The sequence below is a fragment of the Anomaloglossus baeobatrachus genome, chromosome 8 (assembly GCF_048569485.1).
Source record: "Anomaloglossus baeobatrachus isolate aAnoBae1 chromosome 8, aAnoBae1.hap1, whole genome shotgun sequence".
NCBI lineage: Eukaryota > Metazoa > Chordata > Amphibia > Anura > Aromobatidae > Anomaloglossus > Anomaloglossus baeobatrachus.
The window spans coordinates 237,181,762-237,208,498 of record NC_134360.1 but is presented as its reverse complement, the minus strand read 5'-3'; the positions used below and the strand labels follow the sequence as shown (position 1 = coordinate 237,208,498).

Genomic DNA, 26,737 nt, shown 5'->3' with positions numbered 1-26,737 from the left:
TTCCTCGTTCCTGCGGCAGCACACATCACTGCGTGTGACACCGCAGGAACGAGGAACCTCTCCTTACCTGCCTCCCGGCTGCTATGAGGAAGGAAGGAGGTGGGCGGGATGTTACGTCCCGCTCAGCTCCGCCCCTCCGCTGCTATTGGGCGGTGGTTCAGTGACGTCGCTGTGACGCCGCACGGACCGCCCCCTTAGAAAGGAGGCGGTTCACCCGTCACAGCGACGTCGCCGGGCAGGTAAGTATGTGTGACGGCTGTTGTGCGGCACGGGCAGCGATTTGCCCGTGTCGCACAACAGATGGGGGCGGGTACCCACACTAGCGATATCGGGACAGATATCGCAGTGTGTAAAGTAGCCTTAAGGCTGGAAACACACTTATGCGTGTAAAATCGGTCCGACTTACCTGAAAAAAACTCGGCCGATTTTAGTTCACGTTAGGTCAGTGTGCAATGCAAGTGCGATGCTTTTTTATAATTATTTAATGACTAGCAGAGCGTGTGCAATGCGTGTTTGATGCGTATGAGATCCCTTTTTACTATGTCATCTGCCATTCAGCAGAGCTGAATAGTCGCTGACAGCAGCCACAAATAGAGCCGCACGATCAGAATGAACTCGGGTGAACTTCACCCGATGTCATTGTCATGCCGCGGCTCTGACTGTGTGTCGCGCCCTGATTAGCGGTCACCCGTGAAGGACTCACCGGTGACCACTAATCCCCTGAGTGACTGAAGTGAGCAGCGCGATTAGCGTTGCCGTCACTCAGGTTACCCGCGGCTAGCTGGATCCTCCACCCGAGACCGCAACTCACCTGTGACTTCATCACTGTCACTCTGGCGACTTGCTGTCACAGGTGGAGGATCCAGCGGTGGCCGCAAGTAACCTGAGTGACATCATCGCTGATCACGCGGCTCACCTCAGTTGCTGCGTGGAGGTGACAGGAGCGGCGGGGTTCTTCTGCAGCTCCTGTCACCTTCATGTAGCAGAGCTGGAAGCGACGCGGGACCTCCGTGGATTATGCCGGAGCTGGAGGGGTTTTTGGGGCTTAATAAAGTGGTGAACGAGGGTATTTGTTCGTGTTTATTATTGCAAATAAAGGATTTTTTCACTGTGTGTGTTTATTAACTTTAAATTACCGGTTAAACATTGGGGGTTTCTCATAGACGCCTGCAATGATTAATCTAGGACTTAGAGGCAGCTATGGGCTGCCATTAACTCCTTATTACCCCGTTTGCCAACACACGAGGAAGAGCCGGGTACAGTCCCAGAACTGTTGCATCTAATGGATGCGGCAATTCTGGACGGCTGCTGGCTGTTATTGTTAGGCTGGGGGGCTCCCCATAACGTGGGGCTCCCCATCCGGAAAATCCGCAGCAAACTGCGGCAAAACCACATGCGGATTTAGGTGCGTTTTTTTACCAATTCTTTAAGAGGGTCCAGATTTTCCTTAAGAAAAAGGCACTTTCTAGTGCGCACATGGCCTTACTGTGGTTCTCACGCAGCCTCTGCTCGTTGGGAGCCCGTAGGATTATAGGCAATGCATCACGTCGCTCTCTGTAACCACTTTAGGCCTTTAGAGGGAAAGTAAATATGAGTACAAAGCGGTGAAGATACAAGATGCGGCGGAATATTCCATTTCATATCCTCTGTCTATCCGCCGCCTGTTTACTTGTTAGTCCCTTTGCTCCTCTGTATTCAGCCCCTCTGCATTTTAAGCCATGTCCGGGGGTGATTGATCGAACAAGACATGTAAAATCCACTTTTCCCAGCGTGATAGCTGACATTCAATTGCAGCGCAGGTGTTACGAGGACGGCGGCCATTCCGCTAGACGCAGAGGAAACACGGAAAAGCATTTACCGCCGCTCGTTATACTTGATCACCCGATGTTCTGCGGTAGATCCCTCGTTTTTATCCTCACCGTCGCCTTCAGTGTTTCAGAAGCCTGACGGTTGTAATTACATAATTATACGCTAACGACCCGTGCTCCATTCTCCGCAGAGCACAATGCGCAGGCATTATCCACTTTGGTACAGTGACGGCTGCCATACCTGGGAGTTTTTAGCTCGAGCTGCAGTAATTGTATGTTTGTGTCCTATTCAATTAAATAATGCATTTTCTCGTAATTGATCGTCATATTTTTAATGAAATTAGTGTCTTTTCTTTTATGCCAGCAGCTGGTTAGAAAGGAGGAACATGAATGTGCAAAACTTACTGTACCGTATAGCGGAGCACCAAAGGAGCGCGGAATCAACTGTGAGCGGGAAATAAAGGAAATCGTCACTCATCGCATAGCAAGGGGCGATCCTGGGGTGCTACATTGTAGCAATTAGTGGCTGTCTCATGCTCCACTCTGTGTAATTTCCTTATCCTTAGGAAGGCTGAAGTGGGCAAAAACTCACAGTCTTGTGACAACTAAGCTCCAGAAAACGCTATACCATAAGACAAAACTGCAAGCCAAAGTATTTATATCATACAAACCTTGGAGAACTTAATCGTGCAAGCGAATATATGAAACTTTGCCATATATCTTATTGGAGAAATTTTCTTTCTCCACTTATGAGCCACTTCTTTTCAATTTGACCTCATCATTCACTCTGAAAACTGCTAAAAGCAATCCGGGCTAAACAACACAGACTGTTAACTCACTGAAGGACCAGATTACAGCTGCCTATTGAAGTCTATGGAAACGGGAGATAGAACACAAAGGAATAGAGTGGAAGAGACACACAAAGATCATACGGCTCCTTAATAGTGTTTTATCACATCCCACTGCTAGGTTTGCAGCTACATAGTTCAGTACTGTTATATAATGTCCTCTATGCTGTTGTTTTCTAGTAAGTGTTTTATCACATCCCAGAGGTAGATTCACAGCTGCACAGCTCAGTACTGTTATATAATGTCCTCTATGCTGCTGCTTTCTAGTAAGTGTTTTATCACATCCTAGAGGTAGATTCACAGCTGCACAGCTCAGTACTGTTATATAATGTCCTCTAGGCTGCTGCTTTCTAATAAGTGTTGTATTGCATCCTAGAGGTAGTCACAGCTGCACAGCTCAGTACGGTTATATAATGTCCTCTATGCTGCTGCTTTCTAGTAAGTGTTTTATCACATCCTAGAGGTAGATTCACTCTGCACAGCTCAGTACTGTTATATAATGTCCTCTAGGCTGCTGTTTTCTAATAAGTGTTTCATCTCAGAGGTAGAGTCACAGCTGCACAGCTCAGTACTGTTATATAATGTCCTCTAGGCTGCTGCTTCCTAGTAAGTGTTTTATCTCATCCCAGAGGTAGATTCACAGCTGCACAGCTGTATCACATCTCCTATTTGTTCTCATGTGCTACATAGAGACGGCAGAAGGAATCCCTCATCTCTGTGTGTGCAATGTAGTGAACACATCATAGCAGCTCATCTCCACCCACTAGCTCAGAGACAACTGTAAATGAGAGATAAAGACTGCAGAGGGGGAAAACTGGTGATAAGTGTAAAATACTGATCATAAAAAGGACAGAAATAGTGTTATATCTCATGTACTTACACAATAGCTTATTCTGAAGCTACAGAAACAATTTAAGGACTTCGCAAGATCTTGAGGAGACGGAGAGTGATTTTCTTTTTCCTTTGTTCTGTCTTTGCTGTATTCTTTATATGCTGCTATAGTGTTATCTCCATAATTTTCATCCCCCAGTTTTGCCGATTCCGAGCCCTGGAAGACGCTAACAGATGCAGACTATTCTTCAAGGAGCCGATATGATCATCTAATTTGTATCCTGAGTCTCTAATTAGTCCTCGATCCCTTCCAACTACAGAGAAAGAAGGGTTGGGCATATTGGATTTCAACATGCCCAGTTCTTTATGGGAGATAAGGCACTACTCTCACTGTTGTGAACACAGTCATGCGCTCAACCGTCATGTGTATGGAGAAAAAAAGAGCTGCAACCATTAAAATTGTTCAGAAAATAGCTATGTAAGGTATATAACTGCCATTAGGGTCAGCAAAGATAGCGCCAGTCCCAACATGTCAGTGATCTGGACTGGAAGGAGCAAGACTCAGCATCAAGGTAGAGGGAATCTAATACTGGTATTGTATTGCTGTCCCCAGAAGAGGAGCATAGGAGTGATATCACACACGTGAGCAGATCCTGCCCACATTTACTGCAGTCGTAAAGTGAGCTAGTTGTACACTAGGCTGCCGAGAGTGGAAAATGTTAAAACTTTTTCAATTATTTTTCATATTTTAGTCCATTAAAAACAAATAATATTTTTTACAACCATTAAACCATTAATATTTTGCAATTTTTCACTTGTTCCAAAATTTATTTTTAGGGGTGGTACATTCCCTTTAAGTATTTACATCAATGTCTTTCACACAATTTTAATCTGAATCACCCCAGTATGAGGTCCTGGGGTAATTATAATAATTCATTATTTGTGAGAGTGGGATCTGTTCAGGGGATTCTATATGGTTACTTTTATGTGAGGATGGGAGAAAATAGGTCAGATTTCCCAGAACACATTAAAAATCAATGAATTGCTAAGCCGTCATAATGAGCATTGTAATACGGTCACAGGATCTAAATGATTCTACTGGGGAACTTGTAGAAAAGAAGAAGAAAGGAAGATTCCCCCCATACTGCAGCCCCGATACAGAAATATAACTACTATAACATTGCCCCCTATGTACAAGAATATAAATACTATAATACTGTCCCCCTATGTACAAGAATATAACTACTATAATGCTGCCCCCCTATGTGCAAGAATATATCTACTATAATACTGCCCCTATGTACAAGAATATAACTACTATAATACTGCCCCCCTATGTACAAGAATATAAATACTATAATACTGCCCCCCTATGTACAAGAATATATCTACTATAATACTGCCCCTATGTACAAGAATATATCTACTATAATACTGCCCCTATGTACAAAAATATAACTACTATAATACTGCCCCCTGTGTACAAGAATATAGCTACTATAATACTGCCTCTATGTGCAAGAATATAACTACTATAATACTGCCCCCTGTGTACAAGAATATAGCTACTATAATACTGCCCCTATGTACAAGAATATAACTACTATAATACTGCCCCCCTATGTACAAGAATATAACTACTATAATACTGCCCCTATGTGCAAGAATATAACTACTATAATACTGCCCCTATGTGCAAGAATATAACTACTATAATACTGCCCCCTGTGTACAAGAATATAACTACTATAATACTGCCCCCTATGTTCAAGAACATAACTACTATAATATTGCCCCCCTATGTACAAGAATATAAATACTATAATACTGCCCCCCTATGTACAAGAATATATCTACTATAATACTGCCCCTATGTACAAGAATATATCTACTATAATACTGCCCCTATGTACAAAAATATAACTACTATAATACTGCCCCCTGTGTACAAGAATATAGCTACTATAATACTGCCCCTATGTGCAAGAATATAACTACTATACTGCCCCCTGTGTATAAGAATATAACTACTATAATACTGCCCCCCTATGTACAAGAATATAAATACTATAATACTGCCCCCCTATGTACAAGAATATATCTACTATAATACTGCCCCCTGTGTACAAGAATATAGCTACTATAATACTGCCCCTATGTGCAAGAATATAACTACTATAATACTGCCCCTATGTACAGGAATATAAGTACTATAATACTGCCCCTATGTACAAGAATATAACTGCTATAATACTGCCCAATATAGCATATAAGCATGACATATAGCATTGAGTGATGGGGTGGTTATATTATAGGTGTCGGGTCACTGGTGTGTAATATGCATATAACCGTGTAGAGGGGGCTTCTTGCTCCTTGGCCAGGTCTTGAATACAGAACGCTCCAGGAGCCGCCTTGTTTGCTTTGCATTGGTAAACGATTCACATGAAATCTTTCCGGAGGCTTCATCCATCATTGTAAAGCATGGCGTCAGCTCTCACTGCGAAAGTATACAAAAAAAAAAAATGTGACAAAACATTTTCATTTAAGTGCTGGACCTGTGTAAACTCTGCACGCTTGTCAAACTTTGCAACACTCCAGTAAGGGTAAAGTATGATAGATCTGTTTCCTGGTGGTGCCATGCATTGAATCTTTATATAATTAGCTGCAGAACACAAGATGTGGTGACGGACAGTGCCCAGCGCCATTTATCTCCCCGACATCTGACTCCTCTGCCTGAAGCTTAATGCCCTTATAGTCAGTTTTGGTTTCGGGGGGGGTGGATACAGGGCAGGGACGCGGTCTGTCTCCCCTCCTTTACAAGTAATGCCCAAGGTGAGCTCATTTCTCTCCAGCTTGTCTTGACAGTAGGCATGATAAGAATTTTACCTTTGCAATGGCTAATAGGGGATTACTTTAAGGTTCGCAGCCAGTGTAGGGGCAGCGAACAGAGGTAGTACACCCACGGACCACAGGGGGGACCCAGGCTTATCCCTTTAGTAGGAGGGGTTGATCAAGCGCCCACCGTGACGCGGATACAAGGTAGCTCTGCCAGGGCAGTGATTGGGACTGTGAAAGCTGACCCCCAGTACAGGAGACGGACTCTGGTTCGGACATAGATGCAGGCAAGTACAGGTGGAATGACCATTGTAGACAGGCAGGGGCAGATAGGTATGGGAAGGCAGACTCAGGTACACAGGGATGATGGGACAGGAACTCAGGACCTGACAATTAGCTAGACAGACTGGTAAACTGATTAACTAAGGCATTGCGTAGGCACCTTCCCTAATTGGAGGGTGCCTGAAATACATAGGGAAATGGCCCGTTAAGCCGGAGGGCCAGTGTGTGCATTCCCGAGGATCCTGCGTGGCGTGCACAGGCCATTGGGGGGGGGGGGGAGAGAAGGAAGCAGCAGTACACGTGGATGGCAGTGGGATGAGGGGGAGGACATGACGTGGACGGTGCAGTGAGTAAGTCAGGATCTCTCCTGGGACACTGGTGCTATAATTACATACTGTAGCCACCCAAAGCTGTCCATGCTCAACTCCGAAGCCCTATCCCCCTCCCAAAAGATTTTACTTGCACGTGTAATGCCATTCATCGCCAGTCTATTGGCGATCAACAACTATGGCGGTAATGGCTTTAAGTTTCTAACCAAGATATTAATGGTCTGCTGACTTTTGGAAAACGTTCAAAGAAAGGGCTTAGTTTGTCACTAATATTTCTGATCTTTTAGGACAGAAAGTGGATGGCGGGCTCCTGCCAGATACAGTCGCCTTCCAGTAGGGCAGGTTTGTCAGCAGAAAAAAAGGAAATGATGAGACGTAGAAAAAAGTCCTTATAGACGTCTTACAGCTGTGATTGCAGTCTGAGACAGGAGAGGAACCAATGAGCGGAGATTGAGGAAGAAACTGGGGTCACTAGTCAAAAAAGTTGATTAATGAAGACCTGTCACTTACCATAATTTAATATGTCATTTTCAACCTGATGTAAATCTTCTTCAGAACCACACCCACTTGGCTAACAAGATAAAATGTATATACAGGCAAGAGGAAGCCATAGCTCAGGAACAGAGGCATAAGAGGAAAAGAAAAGACCTGCCGGATTCAGGAGAACAAAAAGGAGACAGTTGCACTCTGTAGTGTTAATATATGTGGAACAATGAATATGGGAATGTAGACATGCATTACTGCTATGAAAAACATGTAAAAATCGAGATACTTACAACACAAAAATGGCCAGTGTTATGTGAGCCCAACAGCCAGCGGCAAGGCAACCTCTTTTTGTTGGGTCCCTATCAAACTAATGCCTCTCTTTGGGTTAAAAAAAACCCCTACAATTTATGGGAGCAAAGGAACCTGCAAATGGAGAATTCAAATAGTCTGAGGTTGAAGAGCAGGAGCTCAATCAGAAGGCATGACCCTGTAATCCAAGAAAGACTGATGGACATCCCACCTTTGGGAATGGAAATATAGACCTGCATTACTGCATAAAAAAAACCCCATAAAAATTAAGATATTTAGCCCACAAAAATGGCCAACAATAAAATGTCGCCTTGGCATTGGAGGTTGGGCTCATGTAAAACTGTCCATTATTTTTATTTTTATAGCATGTTTATCTCCCCATATTCATTGTTCCACATATCTTAGCACTACAGAGTGCAGCTGTCTCCTTTTTGTTACTATGTTTCATGCTGAGTTTGCACTTGTTCACATTGGAAGGTAGGATGTGCCATCAGTCTTTTTTTTAGATTACAGAACAGCGGCATTTACACCAGGCAAAATAGTTTGTACAGATATATGGAAAGTGACGAGTCCTCTATAAAGGGATACTTCAGCCTACAAGAGTGATCGTCTATACACTGGCCGCTGCATTCAACTTTTCTTGGCAGTGGGCTTTTTTTACTAGAAGAGAAGGAGCAAAGAATGGGGACATGAGTGTCCAATTTTGGCAACTTTTGGGGGTCCCAGTGGTCATATTCTGTAAGCTGAGAAATTCAGAGGTGACTGGAGCAATGAGATAATAGTGAACGATCCTATTCACTTTAAAGGGAATCGGTCACTAGTTTTGGGGTCTATAAGCTGCGGCCACCACCAGTGGGCTCTTATATACAGCATTCTAACATGCTGTATACAGTGTGTCCACCCATATCCTGTCCACCGCCATTAACTTGAGAACGACAACGGCTATAGGCATAGAAGTGGTGTCTAGGTATAGTAAAGTAGCCATGCGCTATGCAATGAAACCACCTATAGCGCCACCTGGTGGAAAACAACGCATTTTGTTTCTCAAAAACGGAACAAGATAGAGAAAAAAAGTGAATTACAAAGTTGTAGGGCATCATCAATTCAATACGAATCGACACCTTGCATACAGAAATGCTATGATATGAAACCCATGACCCCCCAAAACATTGAATGCTGGTCACGCATATGGCGCTCATTTAACTTTGATGCTCAAAGTAGCCCCCATCAGTTGCAATGCACATCTGGCCTCTGGACAGCATACTGTATCTTGCTGCACGTTGTGCAATATGGTAGGTGACACGTTTGTACAAGCATCTGTGATACGTCCTCGTAGGTCCTGCAATGTTGGTGGAGGGGTCGCATACACCTGCTGTTTGATGTGATCTCACAGAAAGAAGTCCAATGGGGTCAGGTCAGGTGAGCGTGGAGGCCACTCCACACAGCCACCATACCCAATGACTTGTAGGAAGGTCTCCATGAGGTGTCGCTTCACGTCCGCAGCCTTGTGAGTTTTACACGTTCTAAGCATAGCATTTCTGTCTGCAAGGTGTCGATTCGTATTGAATTGATGATGCCCTACAACTTTGTAATTCACTTTTTTTCTGTATCTCGTTCCATTTTTTAAATAAAAATGCTAACTCCGTTGTTTTCCACCTGGTGGCGCTATAGGTGGTTTCATTGCGTAACGCATGGCTACTTTACTATACCTAGACACCACTTCTATGCCTATAGCTGCCGCCGTTCTCAAGTTAATGGCGGTGGACAGGATATGGATGGACACACTGTATAGAAAAGTTATAGAAGAAGGAGAATACAGAACTTTCCAGACCATAAGATTATGGAAAAATCCCTTTAGTTCTATGAGAAGCCTTAAAGGATTGTTCAGGATTAGTATAACATGGCTACCGTCTTTCAAAAACAGTGCCACTCCTGGGCACAGGTTGTGTATGGTACTGCAGTTCAGGCACATACACTTTAATGGAGAATCTGTACACAGGGGTAGTTCTGCTTCTGAAAGAAGGCAGTCATGTTTTACTAATCGCGGACATAGCCTTTATGAAGAGAAATTCTATTGCATAGCGCATGGCTACTTTACTATACCTAGACACCACTTCTATAGCTGCAGCAGTTCTCAAGTTAATGGCGGTGGATAGGATAAGGGTGGACACACTGTATAAGAGTCCAGGCTCTGCTGTATAACATAAAAATCACTTTCTAATACTCACCTAGAAGGTCGCTTCGGTGCACAACAGTCGGATGAGTGGCGCTGTTCTCCAGGAACGGCGCCTCCCCTTTAGGCCATCTTGGTCTTCCTTATTCTGAAGCCGCGGTGCATGACGCGTCCTACGTCATGCACAGGCGCCGGTATTGAAGTGTCCTACGTCATGCACACGCGCCGGTATTGAAGCATCCTATGTCATGCACACGCGCCGGTATTGAAGCGTCCTACGTCATGCACACGCACCGGTATTGAAGCGTCCTACGTCATGCACACGCGCCGGTATTGAAGCGTCCTACGTCATGCACACGCGCCGGTATTGAAGCATCCTACGTCATGCACACGCGCCGGTATTGAAGCGTCCTACGTCATGCACACGGGCCGGTATTGAAGCATCCTACGTCATGCACACGCGCCGGTATTGAAGCATCCTACGTCATGCACACGCGCCGGTATTGAAGCGTCCTACGTCATGCACACGCGCCGGTATTGAAGCGTCCTACGTCATGCACAGGCGCCGGTATTGAAGCGTCCTACGTCATGCACAGGCGCCGGTATTGAAGTGTCCTACGTCATGCACATGCGCCGGTATTGAAGCATCCTATGTCATGCACACGCGCCGGTATTGAAGCATCCTACGTCATGCACACGCGCCGGTATTGAAGCGTCCTACGTCATGCACACGCGCCGGTATTGAAGCGTCCTACGTCATGCACACGCGCTGGTATTGAAGCATCCTACGTCATGCACACGCGCCGGTATTGAGCTCCTGGAAATCTGATCCCCGGAGGCACAGTCATAAATACTCGCAGATTTGGATCAGCAGTTAGAGTTTTGTTTCTTCTACAATGTAACAGTGAACGATCCGCAGATCCAGAGGACACTTTGTGTCTTCTCTTCCTTCCTGGATCATCATGGTAATTGGTCTGGAACTTTTCGAGCTTCTCCCTCTCACACGTAACCTTGTGTGAAGCGTTTTCAGCGTAATGAAGGTCCAGGACAAGACGGCAGAATTCATTACCCGCAATCCTCATGAATATTCATGAACCTGCTCCTTATGAATATTAAACGCCATTTTCCTGATCAAATAGAAATCTCTTTTGTAACAGGTGTTTTAAGCTAAAGAGCGGCGCAATCATTATTAATGGCTCTCACGGATGGGCGATACGCATCGAGGTTTATGCGACGATCAGTCATGTTGTCGGATCAGATGCTCGGCGTTAACGAGTCGCAGTGGGATTACACACCGGGTCTGATTACATTCGGCGGCGGCTGCCGCGCTTCCGGTTTCCCTTTGAACCTCAAAGATCTATAGAGGGGGTTCTGCGTATTCTCACACATCTGAAGATTAGAGGACAAGCTGCTGCGCAATTTAGGCTAGATTTAATTTTGCAGGGAGGGGTAATTATTATCATTTTTTTTATTTTTACCATTTTGCTGTGCTTTATGGCTGAGGTGCCGCACTAGACACATCCACATGTATGGATCCACTACTATGCTTGGGAAAAAAAAAATATTAGGCATTAAGAAAAAACTATTTTCACATAAAGGATATTAACATTTACCTTCAGTTAGTTCCAGTCTGCAAACTTCATTCCATTATTTATTTTCAGAGCCCTGAGATGCAGTTTGGAGCCTGATCGAAATTTCAGATTTTTTTATTGTGGGAGTGTCTCTGCCAGTAATACAGGCTGGATATGAGGGCTCTGCATATCTATGGTGCTTCTGGCTTCAGTAGCTCATATATTAGCACAGCTTCTATCCTGCACATTGTTAGGCTCATCAGGTGAGATGGATTCTCCAAGTCCAAGGTCCGGATGGGTAAATGGGCATCAGGGTAGCAGGCAGGTGAGGCATGTGGAAACATGTAGCAGAGGTAATGGAGGCATCAAGTAGAGAAGAGACGGATAGCAGAGCTACTGGAGGTCTCAGGCAGACAGGTGAACAGTAGCAGAGATACTGGAAAGCCGCAGGCAGACAGGAGAGTGGTAGCAGACATAATGGAAAGCTGCAGGCAGACAGGAGAGTGGTAGCAGACATAATGGAAAGCTGCAGGCAGACAGGAGAGTGGTAGCAGACATAATGGAAAGCTGCAGGCAGACAGGAGAGTGGTAGCAGACATAATGGAAAGCTGCAGGCAGACAGGAGAGTGGTAGCAGACATAATGGAAAGCTGCAGGCAGACAGGAGAGTGGTAGCAGACATAATGGAAAGCTGCAGGCAGACAGGAGAGTGGTAGCAGACATAATGGAAAGCTGCAGGCAGACAGGAGAGTGGTAGCAGACATAATGGAAAGCTGCAGGCAGACAGGAGAGTGGTAGCAGAGATACTGGAAAGCTGCAGGCAGACAGGAGAGTGGTAGCAGAGATACTGGAAAGCTGCAGGCAGACAGGAGAGTGGTAGCAGAGATACTGGAAAGCTGCAGGCAGACAGGAGAGTGGTAGAGATACTGCAAAGCTGCAGGCAGACAGGAGAGCGATAGCAGAGATACTGGAAAGCTGCAGGCAGACAGGAGAGCGATAGTAGAGATACTGGAAAGCTGCAGGCAGACAGGAAAGTGGTAGCAGAGATACTGGAAAGCTGCAGGCAGACAGGAGAGTGGTTGAGATACTGCAAAGCTGCAGGCAGACAGGAGAGTGGTAGAGATACTGCAAAGCTGCAGGCAGACAGGAGAGCAATAGCAGAGATACTGCAAAGCTGCAGGCAGACAGGAGAGCGATAGCAGAGATACTGCAAAGCTGAAGGCAGACAGGAGAGTGGTAGAGATACTGGAAAGCTGCAGGCAGACAGGAAAGTGGTAGCAGAGATACTGGAAAGCTGCAGGCAGACAGGAGAGCGATAGCAGAGATACTGCAAAGCTGCAGGCAGACAGGAGAGCGATAGAGATACTGCAAAACTGCAGGCAGACAAGAGAGTGGTAGAGATACTGCAAAGCTGAAGGCAGACAGGAGAGTGGTAGAGATACTTCAAAGCTGAAGGCAGACAGGAGAGAGAAAGCAGAGATATTGGAGGCCTCAGGCAGACAGGAGAGCGATAGCAGGGATACTGCAAAGCTGAAGGCAGACAGGAGAGCGAAAGCAGAGATATTGGAGGCCTCAGGCAGACAAGAAAGCGATAGCAGAGATACTGGAAAGCTGCAAGCAAACAGGAGAGCGATAGCAGAGATACCGGAAAGCTGCAGGCAGACAGGAGAGCGATAGCAGAGATACTGGAAAGCTGCAGGCAGACAGGAGAGCGATAGCAGAGATATTGGAAAGCTGCAGGCAGACAGGAGAGCGATAGCAGAGATATTGGAAAGCCGCAAGCAGACAGGAGGGCGGTACCAGAGATACTGGAAAGCCGCAGGCAGACAGGAGGGCGATAGCAGCGATACTGGAGGCCTCAGTCAAACAGGAGGGCGGTACCAGAGATACTGGAAAGCCACAGGCAGACAGGAGAGGGGTAGCAGAGATACTGGAGGCATCAGGCAAATAGAAAAGCAGTAGCAGCGGTACTGGATGCCACAGAAAGATAGGAAACCAATACCAGAGGTACTGGAAGCCGCGGACAAACAGCAGACCATTAGCAGAGATACAGAATGCCGCAGACAGACCAGAGACTGATAGCAGAGACACTGTAACCTGCATGCAAAGAGGAGACTAGTAGCATAGGTTTTAGAATCTTCAGGCAGACTGAGTACCGGTAGCAGAGGTACTGGAAGCTGCAGGCAGATTGGGTACCAGTAGCAGAGTTACTGGAAGCTGCAGGCAGACTGGGTACCAGTAGCAGAGGTACTGGAGGCTGCAGGCAGATTGGGTACCAGTAGCAGAGTTACTGGAAGCTGCAGGCAGACTGGGTACCAGTAGCAGAGGTACTGGAAGCTGCAGGCAGATTGGGTACCAGTAGCAGAGGTACTGGAAGCTGAAGGCAGACTGGGTACCGGTAGCACAGGTACTGGAAGCTGCAGGCAGACTGGGTACCAGTAGCAGAGGTACTGGAAGCTGCAGGCAGATTGGGTACCGGTAGCAGAGGTACTGGAAGCTGCAGGCAGACAAGACTCAGAAACACTAAATGTCTTAATCCCATGATACAGGTGTGTCTTGGTGAGCCTTATATAGGCCCAATCAGACAATCACACAGGATCACGCCAGGTCATCTGCAAAGCTCGACGAGAAGCACAACAAAGTCCAACAGACCGGGGTGAGGGGAGCAAAGCCTGGATCCGTGACGTGTGTAACACACAAATTCCTTTTCATGTGCTTTGCTTCTCTCTGTAGAGGCCATTTCTTTTATCTCTACGTCTGCTATCTGTGACCCTGAAAGAAGGGAATGAGAGAGCAGCAGGTAGAATCCAGGAGCAGAGATCTGACTGACTTGTAGGATTTCTGCAGATCATTCAGCTCAATACAGCATCAATGGAAACTGCAGCAGTAAAATGGTAGAACATTTTTAATGAAGTCTATTTTTGCATTTTAGGAAGCAAAAGAAATTATGTGCAAAGGTGTCCATAGATTTAAAGGGGGCTCACATGTTTACACACGTGCTATGGCCCATTCATTTTACTGCTCAGGCTGCAGAGTACAGCAGGACACTCAATGGTTTTAAAGGCACAGCAGTGCAATTGTACACAAAACCTTAAAGGGGGATTTATTTATACATTAAAGGTATATCCACGGGATAAGGCACATATGTATGATAGGTTTATAGTACCCACAACTATGTTAGTAGCAGGACCGGCAGCAAACTCAGAAAATGCCTAAACTCCCATAGAAATGAATAGGGAAATGGAGGCAGGGACAATGACTGCACCGACTGCTGCGGGAAATGAAGAAGAAACCTTGTACAAGATGGGACAACCCCTTTACTACACATGCTCAGTACAGCTCCATTCACACAGGAGATTTAGGGACCTCAGCAGACAGACCACCAGAGATCACACATTATGCTGTGCACGGGTGATACATATTGTTTGAAATTCTCCCTGGATGAATGGTTGGAATTAAACTCACTTATTAGACACAGTGTAAATATGAAAAACTGATTTATTTAATTCCTTAAAATATTTTTTCCTGTTGACAATGAATGAATGGCTCAGATGGGGCCCTTGTGGCTCATGACGGGTACCTTCCAGGGACATTTAGGGGCATTTTGCACACTATGACATCGCTAGCCGATTGTAGCGATGCCGAGCGCGATAGTCCCCGCCCCCGTCGCAGCTGCGATATCTTGGTGATAGCTGCCGTAGTGAACATTATCGCTACGGCAGCTTCACATGCACTCACCTGCCCTGCGACGTCGCTCTGGCCGGCGACCCACCTCCTTATTAAGGGGGCGAGTCGTGCGGCGTCACAGCGACGTCACACGGCAGGCGGCCAATAGAAGCGGAGGGGCGGAGATGAGCGGGACGTAAACATCCCGCCCACCTCCTTCCTTCCGCATTGCCGGTGGAGGCAGGTAAGGAGATGTTCCTCGCTCCTGCGGCTTCATACACAGCGATGTGTGCGACCGCAGGAACGAGACACAACATCGTAACATCGGTCCTTCCGAAATTATGGAAATGACCGACGCTGCACCGATCATACGATTACGACGCTTTTGCGCTCGTTAATCGTATCAATAAGGCTTTACACACTACAATATCGACTGCGATGCCGGATGTGCGTCACTTTCAATTTGACCCCACCGACATCGCACCTGCGATGTCGTAGTGTGCAAAGTGCCCCTTAGTTGCCCGCTTGCCACCTCTAGACCCATGTGGGTTCACATAACCCACACAAACACCACCGTAAAAAGTTAGTAAAAACTATACAAAAAATAGAAAAAGTGCTACAATCATCATTGAGGTTCAGAAGAGATACATCAGACATACGGGCTACAAAGGTATTATTCGCAAAACCAAAAGATACCGATGCTTTTGCTACATCGCAGAGCAAGTGAATGGGATCGCTCTTAAGTCACCAAACTGCAACAAGCAAGAAGGAAATATCCATTTGGTTCCAACTTGCTTGTCACAATACCTTGGGGATCACGACCCCACCTTATCCCCCTGCACAATGCTATGATGTAGCAGTGACATCAAGCAATATTTGGCTGATATACCTGACTTGCAGCCAAAATCAACATGCAGCCCCGGCCTTATATCCACCAACAGAATGTGAAATGTTATATATGAAATGTTGCTCAGACATCCCAGTGTAGTGATTTCTGCAATGACCACCGTCAAGGATTGCCCCTTTACCTGGGCCAAAAAAAAGCAAAGCAAATCCTTCACTTTACAATGTCAGACAGTCATAAATACTCTGGTCACATCCAGAGCTGCACTCTAAATTCAGCTCGCAGTCTGTGCTCTGTACAGACACTGAACAAACAGACCGACGTGTCTCTGCAGTCAGGACCTGAAATTTGGGAACGCTAGAGAGAACTTTGCTTTAGTTTCACAGAAAACAGTAAATGGCGCTCACTAGCATGGACGGACTGTGCGGCTCCAGAGCTGAAATCGGCTGATCAGGTCAGTGATGAATGGCCTTACAGTTTTCTTATAGACTCTTTGCCCAATTCATTTTTAAGTCATTTTTCTTTTCTTGTCCCAAATTCTTCAAAATGCTGAAGGTGGTTCATGCAAAATCCAAAATGTGTTTTTGTCATTGAACTTAATTTTTTTTTGTGACTTTTTAGAGCAAAAAAAGTTGCTAGAAATAACTCAAAATTTGTGTAAAAATTCCAAGCGTACATAAATTAACTCTAGGGAAGCACTGGAGTACATGCAAAAAGATTAAGGGGGGACATTTCTCCTTGTGGAGAGTGATATGCCTGACAAGCCAGTGTAAGGAGGCTTCTAAGTCATGCAATGCTCCATTGTTAGGCCCAGTGCCCACGCTGTGTAGTTTTGACGTGTATTTTCAGAAATCTGCAGCAAAATCTGCATGTCCATTGTGAAGCCAGCAAAGTCTATGAGATTTCAGAAGTGATGTACCCACCTTGCTTATTTTTTCCTTGCGTATTTGGTGCAGATTTGGTGCAGAAAAAAAGAAATCTGCACCAAATACGCAAGGGAAAAATACTCAACGTGGGCACAGCACTTCTGAATTCTCATAGACTTTGTTGGCTTCACAATGGACATGCAGATTTTGCTGCAGATTTCTGAAAATCTGCATCAAAATCAGCGTCAAAATATGCAGCGTGGGCACAGGCCCTTAAACAAAATATGCAAATTACCTCTGCAGAGAGGAAGAGAACTTGAACTCTGATAGAAGCAATCCTACAAGTTAATATCGAACATTTAACGAGCATTGTCATATGACTTAAGAAAGCAGCTACTCCATTTGCAGACACGTGTTTCAGGGTGCTGCCCCTCATCAGTGCAATGAAGATCTGATTTGGCTGTATGCAGATGGAGTGTCTGATTTGGCCTCTTATCCTAAGTTGTGTGGGAAGGCTCATTAAAGGGGTCAATAATGACTGTTGGGATTGTTACAGCCAATAGATTGCACTAAAGTTGAAATCCTCTTCCTTCTGAAAAGGCACAAAGTTTTACCGTAGTGATTTTTTTAAAAATTTGCAATTGACGAATCAGACAAAAACATATAGAAACCCCAAACCTCAGCCTACAATGATAGACAAAAAAACCCCAGCTAAACACATTAAATAACTTCAAAAAAAGGTGCAAAGTAAAAGAAGAATAAGGCACAAATGAGAAAAAAAACGGATGAAAAAAACCACCAAAAACTATACCTCCAAAACAAGACACAAATGTAATAATAAGTCAGGCCCTTGGTGTTTTAAATCTAGGGCAATATGTGACTGGTGCCTAAAAATATTTCACAGACTTATTAGAGCTACAATTTTGTTGCAAAGAAAAAGAAATGAAGTAGCAGACAAGTCACATAAAAAAATTAATCACAATTTCATGCGACTTGCATGTTATATAGCAGAGATATCTCGTCCTCTGTGAGCCGCGCACACCAGCTGCACAAGGTATCAGACCCGAGTCCAGGCCCCTCCAGCTCTTACAGGATGGTCTGCTCAGATTTCAAGTTACTTACATAAAACAAACAAAAAAAAACTTTAAAGACTCATATTTGGGACATGAGTAAATTCTGGTTTTGTTTTCTCGGATGAAGAAACTAATGACAGGTTGAACTTGATGTCGTTTTTGGCCTTAGTTCACTCAACTAACTCGGTAGAAATATTTTAAAAAGCTCTTCAGTAAAAAAGAAAAAAAAACCTCCCAGCGATTACCCAATGATATAAAGTTTCTGATACTGAGGTTTTTAGAATTAAAGGATGTCTTCACCTTCATACAACTTTTTAGGGTTCTGATCTCCATTTTTTTTTTTTAGCCAGCTCCCCTTATAGAACTGCATATTAAAAAAAAAAAAAAAAAAAAATCTGACTACCTCCAGCCACCACTAGAGGGAGCTGGGGAGTTTACCGCAGACCGACTTTGTATTGAGCTTAGTGGGAGCCATGTCAACCATTATGCTGAGGTTACAAATATTTAAAAGGAAGGCTAATAACTGGAAATACAATACAAAACAAGAAATATAATTGTCCTCACTGTCAGCCTAAAGCATTTAATGCGTGATCCCGAAATGAATCAATCTTGTGGAAATCCTGCAGAGAACGGGGGTAACTCTGTTGATCAGTTCCATCTTCAGATGACAGCCATGTTAAGATCTGGTTCTTAATCAACAAGTGGGGCTTTCTTTTGCCTTAGGCCCATTTCACACATCCGGCAATTCGCCGGATGCCGGATCCGGCACGTATGCAGTAGAGTACATTAATTTACAGTGGAATAGCGACACCATGCGGTTGGGTGTTTCATGCACAACCATATTTGTCCGCATGGTGTCGCGCTTCCACTGTAAATGAATGTACTGTACTCCATGTGTGCCGGATCCGGCATCCAGCAAAATGCCGGATGTGTGAAACGGGCCTTAGGGTACGCTCACGTGAGTGTATGACCCATACGAGTGCAATGAGTGAAAATCTCGCATTGCACTCAGACCAATGTTAGTCAATGAGGGAGAGCAGATGGTCAGCTTTTTTCTCATCCAGATTGCTATTGTCAACGAGAGATGTGTCTCTCTCACACCCATTCAAGTCTATGGGGCGAGTGAAACATTGGACTGCACTTGGATGACATCCGAGTGCAGTACGATATATGCACAGGCTGACAATGGTGGAGATGGAGAAATTAATTCCTCCTTCTCCTCCGCAGCTGAGATCTGATCGCAAGATCGGATCACAGATGCATGACACTCGGCTCTCTCTGGCAGCACAGCGGGAGCTGAGGGTCATTAGCATATCGCACCCGATACACTCGCATCTGATGCCATACCATCGTGTGAATCCAGCCTTTTCTGAAGATCTGGCAGAGGGGAGAGGCTCCTGCTGCAGCCAGTTGTCTTACAGCCACACACAGGACAGTGAGGAGGAAGAGTAATTGGGGACATGACTGAGCGCCTGAAACCCACGGGAGATGTTTGTATATATTTCTTAGGTTTAATTGTAACGAGAGAAAAAATTAGGACATTAAGGAGTGGAGGGGCTGGATTTTTTTTTATTATATTTTGCTCTTTCTGCGTTTAGTGTTCCTTTAACTTTATGGCTCAAGTGGAAAAATGGAGATCAGATCCCTACTAAGATTAGGAAATGTATCTACCTGAAATTTTGAACCCTTTTAGGTAGTTTTTAAAGGTTGCACAAAACCCATCATCTGATGCTGACCACTCCGCTCCTCTGACCGCTCAGCTACGCTCCTCTGACCGCTCCGCTACGCTTCTCTGACCGCCGCTGTGAGCGCCACTCCGTCCTCCACCTGGAGAGGTTTGATGGCACCGGTTATCACTTTGTTTTCTCCGTGTTTCTGGAGTAGATGCTTCATACTCAGTTCAAAAACTGATCTGGGGTCAACGGCGGGGAGAGCCGGGCAGTTACAGGACTCTCTTTGTTGGATAGCCTGGAAAATAAAAAGAAAATATATCTCTTTAAGACAGGAAAAAAATTTAAAAACACAGTCAATGTCTAAAATACATGGTTTCATTCTCCAGTGACCACCAGAGCTAGAATCACGTGCCTAGTATTTCCTGGTGGAGCATGTAAAAAAGATTGATCCAAGATTTATCAAGGATCGAAAAATATATAGATGTAGTCCTGCACAACTAGGTTTACCTTGCGGGGGTCTCACAGGTGAACGAGAAAAGACCTGGGCTCCAAATATTCACAGCAAAGGAGTGATCGTCCTGCAAATACATAGGTGTCGAGAGAATGTCCAAGTAGAACGTAGAAGAAAAGGACCGCACAATCCATATGCCAAGTGAAGTTTCTTTTATTCCAAAAAGTGCAGCATAAAAGGCAGGGAAGGAGCTGAGTGCAGGCTCCTCGTAAGGACGACAGCCATTTCGAGTTGGTGTACGCTTCGACTGGTCCACCACGGCTGTTTCGCGTTGGTGTACGCTTCGACTGGTCCACTGGTGGACCAGTCGAAGCGTACACCAACGCGAAACGGCCGTCGTCCTTACGAGGAGCCTGCACTCAGTAGGCTCCTTCCCTGCCTTTTATGCTGCACTTTTTGGAATAAAAGAAACTTCACTTGGCATATGGATTGTGCAGTCCTTTTCTTCTACGTTCTACTTGGACATTTTATCAAGGATCGCCAACAGATTTGTTAAGTTACTTTTTTTGTACATAACATTTTTCTACCCAAAAAGGTCCTTCTTTGGGTTTCCAAACAGTCCATTACGGATATGTCGCATCTTGTAACTTGAGAGTGAACAAGTAAGGAGCAGAAGTCTGAATGCAGCTCTAGATGTGGCTGAAGCACAGGAGGGGACTTAACCCCTTTTATGGCTGCCCATGTGTGCGGTTACGTGGCTGGTAAGGCCGCCATACATCCCAAAAGATTATACATACACTGATGAGCAAAAGGGTAACAATGTTTTGCCCTTTTGACTTTCAGGCTCCATATCTCACCATCCACTACAGCTTTGAATGTGATGCAACCTTCATTTTATAGACAATCATCTTGGCTATCTCATACATAAATGTAACTTGCGGCTATTTAGCACATGATTAGTTATGCAGATTATTGTCATGTCACTGCATTGTTACTGTTTTGCTCCTGGTGGTGAACAATCTTTTTCTTCCTGTATACTACAAATTACAACCTGTTCTCACATTCCCTAATAGCTCAGTGTGTTATCAGTGTTATCAAGTGAGACGACTTTGGTTCAAATCAAGGAGCAGCCAAGAAGATTTCTCAAGAAAAGAGAAACCGCATCATCCATCTCATCAATAGCATCTCTCTACACCAAGAAAATTCCCAAACTGCATCATGTGAGGCCATGACAGGTGAAAGAATAAACTATGAAGTCCATCCATCCATTCAGAAGCCAAGAGGTGACGTCCAGGCAAAATATCGGAGTCAGCAAGTCGCTCATCACAAGGTCTATCAGTTCTGGAGACACCCGGCAGTGGAGGCGGCTCGTCTGCTCCATAATAGTGAGATCATAGGCATACATGCAAGCACCGAGCGACGCGCGTTACACAAGTCTGGAATAGGGGCCCGAAAAATGGTGAAGAAGCCGAGACTTCAATATCATCATAAGAAGCATCAACTCGAGATTACAAAGAAGAATGAAAAGTAGTAGATTGGAAACGGGAGATCTGGAGTGCAGAGATGAAAGTCAATAGACGGCTCTGATGGGGGGAAATGGCTCTGGAAGAAACAAGGGGAAAAGGGGCGAATGGATCAAGAAACTGAAGGAGCTGTGCAGTTCGGTGGAGGAAGTCTGATGATATGGCAGTGTTTACAGCCAAAGGCGTTGAATACTGGACCAGGATAGATGGTGGTCTCAATGCTGAGCTATATGTGAGGATCCTAGAAGACGAGTTACGTCATACACTCGAGTACTATGGGTATGAAAAGGATGACCTAGTGTCCAGCAGGACAACGACCCGAAGCATACACCGAGATTGGAGAAGAAATGGATCAATGACAATGAAGTGGAGGAGCTGGATTGTCCCCACAGTCCCCAGACCTCAACCAAATCCAACACTTGTGGGTAAAGAAAAACCCCATTGGACTAAAAAGAATACTAAAAAAAAAATCATGAAAACATAATGTGCAGCCAGTAACGGTTACTTTTCAAGACCAAACAGGGGGAAAATGATGGAATCACTCAATTATGAGGAAATAATTATGGAATCATGAAAAAACAAAAGAATAAATCATTAGTATTTGTTGCACCTCCTCTGGCTTTTATAACAGCTCGCAGTCTCTGAGGCATGGACTTAATGAGTGACAAACAGTACTGTTCATCAATCTGGCTCCAACTTTCTCCGATTGCTGTTGCCAGAACAGCTTTGCAGGTTGGAGCCTTGTCATGGACCATTTTCTTCAACTTCCACCAAAGATTTTCAATTGGATTGAGATCTGGACTATTTGCAGGCCATCATGTCATTGACCTTATGTGTCTTCTTTTCAAGGAATGTTTTCACAGTTTTTGCTGTATGGCAGGATGCATTATCATCTTGATCATTCCTTGATCATTCATCATCCCCAAACATCCTTTCAATTGATGGGTGTCCAAAATTTCAATGTATACTTGGGCATTTATTGAAGATGTAATGACAGCCATCTCCCCAGTGCCTTTACCTGACATGCAGCCGCATATTATCAATGACTGTGGAAATATACATGTTCTCTTCAGGCAGTCATCATTTTATTGTTTAGCTTTTCTGTATGGGAAATCCCATTTCCTTTAGGCGGTTTCTTACAGTTTGGTCACAGACATTGACTCCAGTTTCCTCCCATTCGTTCCTCATTTGTTTTGTTGTGCATTTCCTGTTTTGGAGACATATTGCTTTAAGTTTCCTGTCTTGACGCTTTGATGTCTTCCTTTGGTCTTCCAGTATGTTTGCCTTTAACAACCTTCCCACGTGGAGAAGAGACCTGATCAGTATACACCAACACTGGGAACGTGGAGAAGAGACCTGACCAGTATACACCAACACTGGGAACGTGGAGAAGAGACCTGACCAGTATACACCAACACTGGGAACGTGGAGAAGAGACCTGACCAGTATACACCAACACTGGGAACGTGGAGAAGAGACCTGACCAGTATACACCAACACTGGGAACGTGGAGAAAAGACCTGACCAGTATACACCAACACTGGGAACGTGGAGAAGAGACCTGAACAGTATACACCAACACTGGGAACGTGGAGAAGAGACCTGACCAGTATACACCAACACTGGGAACGTGGAGAAGAGACCTGACCAGTATACACCAACACTGGGAATGTGTAGAGGAGACCTGACCAGTATACACCAACACTGGGAACATGGAGAAGAGACCTGACCAGTATACACCAACACTGGGAACGTGGAGAAGAGACCTGACCAGTATACACCAACACTGGGAACGTGGAGAAGAGACCTGACCAGTATACACCAACACTGGGAACGTGGAGAAGAGACCTGACCAGTATATACCAACACTGGGAACGTGGAGAAGAGACCTGACCAGTATACACCAACACTGGGAACATGGAGAAGAGACCTGACCAGTATACACCAACACTGGGAACGTGGAGAAGAGACCTGACCAGTATACACCAACACTAGGAATGTGTAGAAGAGACCTGACCAGTATACACCAACACTGGGAACGTGGAGAAGAGACCTGACCAGTATACACCAACAGTGGGAACGTGGAGAAGAGACCTGACCAGTATACACCAACACTAGGAATGTGTAGAAGAGACCTGACCAGTATACACAAACACTGGGAACGTGGAGAAGAGACCTGACCAGTATACACCAACACTGGGAACATGGAGAAGAGATCTGACCAGTATACACCAACACTAGGAATGTGTAGAAGAGACCTGACCAGTATACACCAACACTGGGAACGTGGAGAAGAGACCTGACCAGTATACACCAACACTGGGAACATGGAGAAGAGACCTGACCAGTATACACCAACACTGGGAATGTGTAGAGGAGATCTGACCAGTATACACCAACACTGGGAACGTGGAGAAGAGACCTGACCAGTAGACACCAACACTGGGAACGTGGAGAAGAGACCTGACCAGTATACACCAACACTGAGAACATGGAGAAGAGACCTGACCAGTATACACCAACACTGGGAACGTGGAGAAGAGACCTGACCAGTATACACCAACACTGAGAACGTGGAGAAGAGACCTGACCAGTATACACCAACACTGGGAAAGAGGAGAAGAGACCTGACCAGTATACACCAACACTGGGAACGTGGAGAAGAGACCTGACCAGTATACACCAACACTGGGAAAGAGGAGAAGAGACCTGACCAGTATACACCAACACTGGGAACGTGGAGAAGAGACCTGACCAGTATACACCAACACTGGGAACGTGGAGAAGAGACCTGACCAGTATACACCAACACTGGGAACGTGGAGAAGAGACCTGACCAGTATACACCAACACTGGGAACGTGGAGAAGAGACCTGACCAGTATACACCAACACTGGGAACGTGTAGAAGAGACCTGACCAGTATACACCAACACTGGGAATGTGGAGAAGAGACCTGACCAGTATACACCAACACAGGGAATGTGGAGAAGAGACCTGACCAGTATACACCAACACTGGGAACGTGGAGAAGAGACCTGACCAGTATACACCAACACTGGGAACGTGGAGAAGAGACCTGACCAGTATACACCAACACTGGGAACGTGGAGAAGAGACCTGACCAGTATACACCAACACTGGGAACGTGGGGAAGAGACCTGACCAGTATACACCAACACTGGGAACGTGGAGAAGAGACCTGACCAGTATACACCAACACTGGGAACGTGGAGAAGAGACCTGACCAGTATACACCAACACTGGGAACGTGGAGAAGAGACCTGACCAGTATACACCAACACTGGGAACGTGGGGAAGAGACCTGACCAGTATACACCAACACTGGGAACGTGGAGAAGAGACCTGACCAGTATACACCAACACTGGGAACGTGGAGAAGAGACCTGACCAGTATACACCAACACTGGGAATGTGTAGAGGAGACCTGACCAGTATACACCAACACTGGGAACGTGGAGAAGAGACCTGACCAGTATACACCAACACTGGGAACATGGAGAAGAGACCTAACCAGTATACACCAACACTGGGAACATGGAGAAGAGACCTGACCAGTATACACCAACACTGGGAACGTGGAGAAGAGACCTGACCAGTATACACCAACACTAGGAATGTGTAGAAGAGACCTGACCAGTATACACCAACACTGGGAACGCGGAGAAGAGACCTGACCAGTATACACCAACACTGGGAACATGGAGAAGAGACCTGACCAGTATACTCCAATACTGGGAACATGGAGAAGAGACCTGACCAGTATACACCAACACTGGGAATGTGTAGAGGAGACCTGACCAGTATACACCAACACTGGGAACGTGGAGAAGAGACCTGACCAGTATACACCAACACTGGGAACGTGTAGAGGAGACCTGTCCAGTATACACCAACACTGGGAACGTGGAGAACAGACCTGACCAATATACACCAACACTGGGAATGTGGAGAAGAGACCTGACCAGTATATACCAACACTGGGAACGTGGAGAAGAGACCTGACCAGTATACACCAACACTGGGAACGTGGAGAAGAGACCTGACCAGTATACACCAACAGTGGGAACGTGGAGAAGAGACCTGACCAGTATATACCAACACTGGGAACGTGGAGAAGAGACCTGACCAGTATACACCAACACTGGGAACGTGGAGAAGAGACCTGACCAGTATACACCAACACTGGGAACCTGGAGAAGAGACCTGACCAGTATACACCAACACTGGGAACGTGGAGAAGAGACCTGACCAGTATACACCAACACTGGGAACGTGTAGAAGAGACCTGACCAGTATACACCAACACTGGGAACGTGGAGAAGAGACCTGACCAGTATACACCAACACTGGGAACGTGGAGAAGAGACCTGACCAGTATACACCAACACTGGGAATGTGGAGAAGAGGCCTGATCAGTATACACCAACACTGGGAACGTGGAGAAGAGACCTGACCCCAGTATACACCAACACTGGGAACGTGGAGAAGAGACCTGACCAGTATACACCAACACTGGGAACATGGAGAAGAGACCTGACCAGTATACACCAACACTGGGAACATGGAGAAGAGACCTGACCAGTATACACCAACACTGGGAACATGGAGAAGAGACCTGACCAGTATACACCAACACTGGGAACATGGAGAAGAGACCTGACCAGTATACACCAACACTGGGAATGTGGAGAAGAGACCTGACCAGTATACACCAACACTGGGAACGTGGAGAAGAGACCTGACCAGTATACACCAACACTGGGAACATGGAGAAGAGACCTGACCAGTATACACCAACACTGGGAACGTGGAGAAGAGACCTGACCAGTATACACCAACACTGGGAACGTGGAGAAGAGACCTGACCAGTATACACCAACACTGGGAACGTGGAGAAGAGACCTGACCAGTATACACCAACACTGGGAACGTGGAGAAGAGACCTGACCAGTATACACCAACACTGGGAACATGGAGAAGAGACCTGACCAGTATACACCAACACTGGGAACATGGAGAAGAGACCTGACCAGTATACACCAACACTGGGAATGTGGAGAAGAGACCTGACCAGTATACACCAACACTGGGAACGTGGAGAAGAGACCTGACCAGTATACACCAACACTGGGAACATGGAGAAGAGA

The 26,737-nt window shown here is 45.6% G+C and overlaps 1 protein-coding gene across 2 annotated transcripts in view; it reads right to left on the bottom strand.

The window, feature by feature from the left end:
- OMA1 (OMA1 zinc metallopeptidase) overlaps positions 1–26,737 on the bottom strand; it is a 108,411-nt gene that overhangs the window by 4,849 nt on the left and 76,825 nt on the right. The window contains exon 9 of one of the 2 annotated variants that reach the window (XR_012725067.1): positions 19,592–19,888. Coding sequence is in view for 1 of the 2 variants with exons in the window: in XM_075321156.1 (XP_075177271.1) it covers positions 19,703–19,888 (186 nt within the window). In the remaining variant the exon portion in view is untranslated. Of the gene's footprint in view, positions 1–18,814; positions 19,889–26,737 lie in introns of those variants that run through there. The other variant, XM_075321156.1, reaches the window with a different exon arrangement.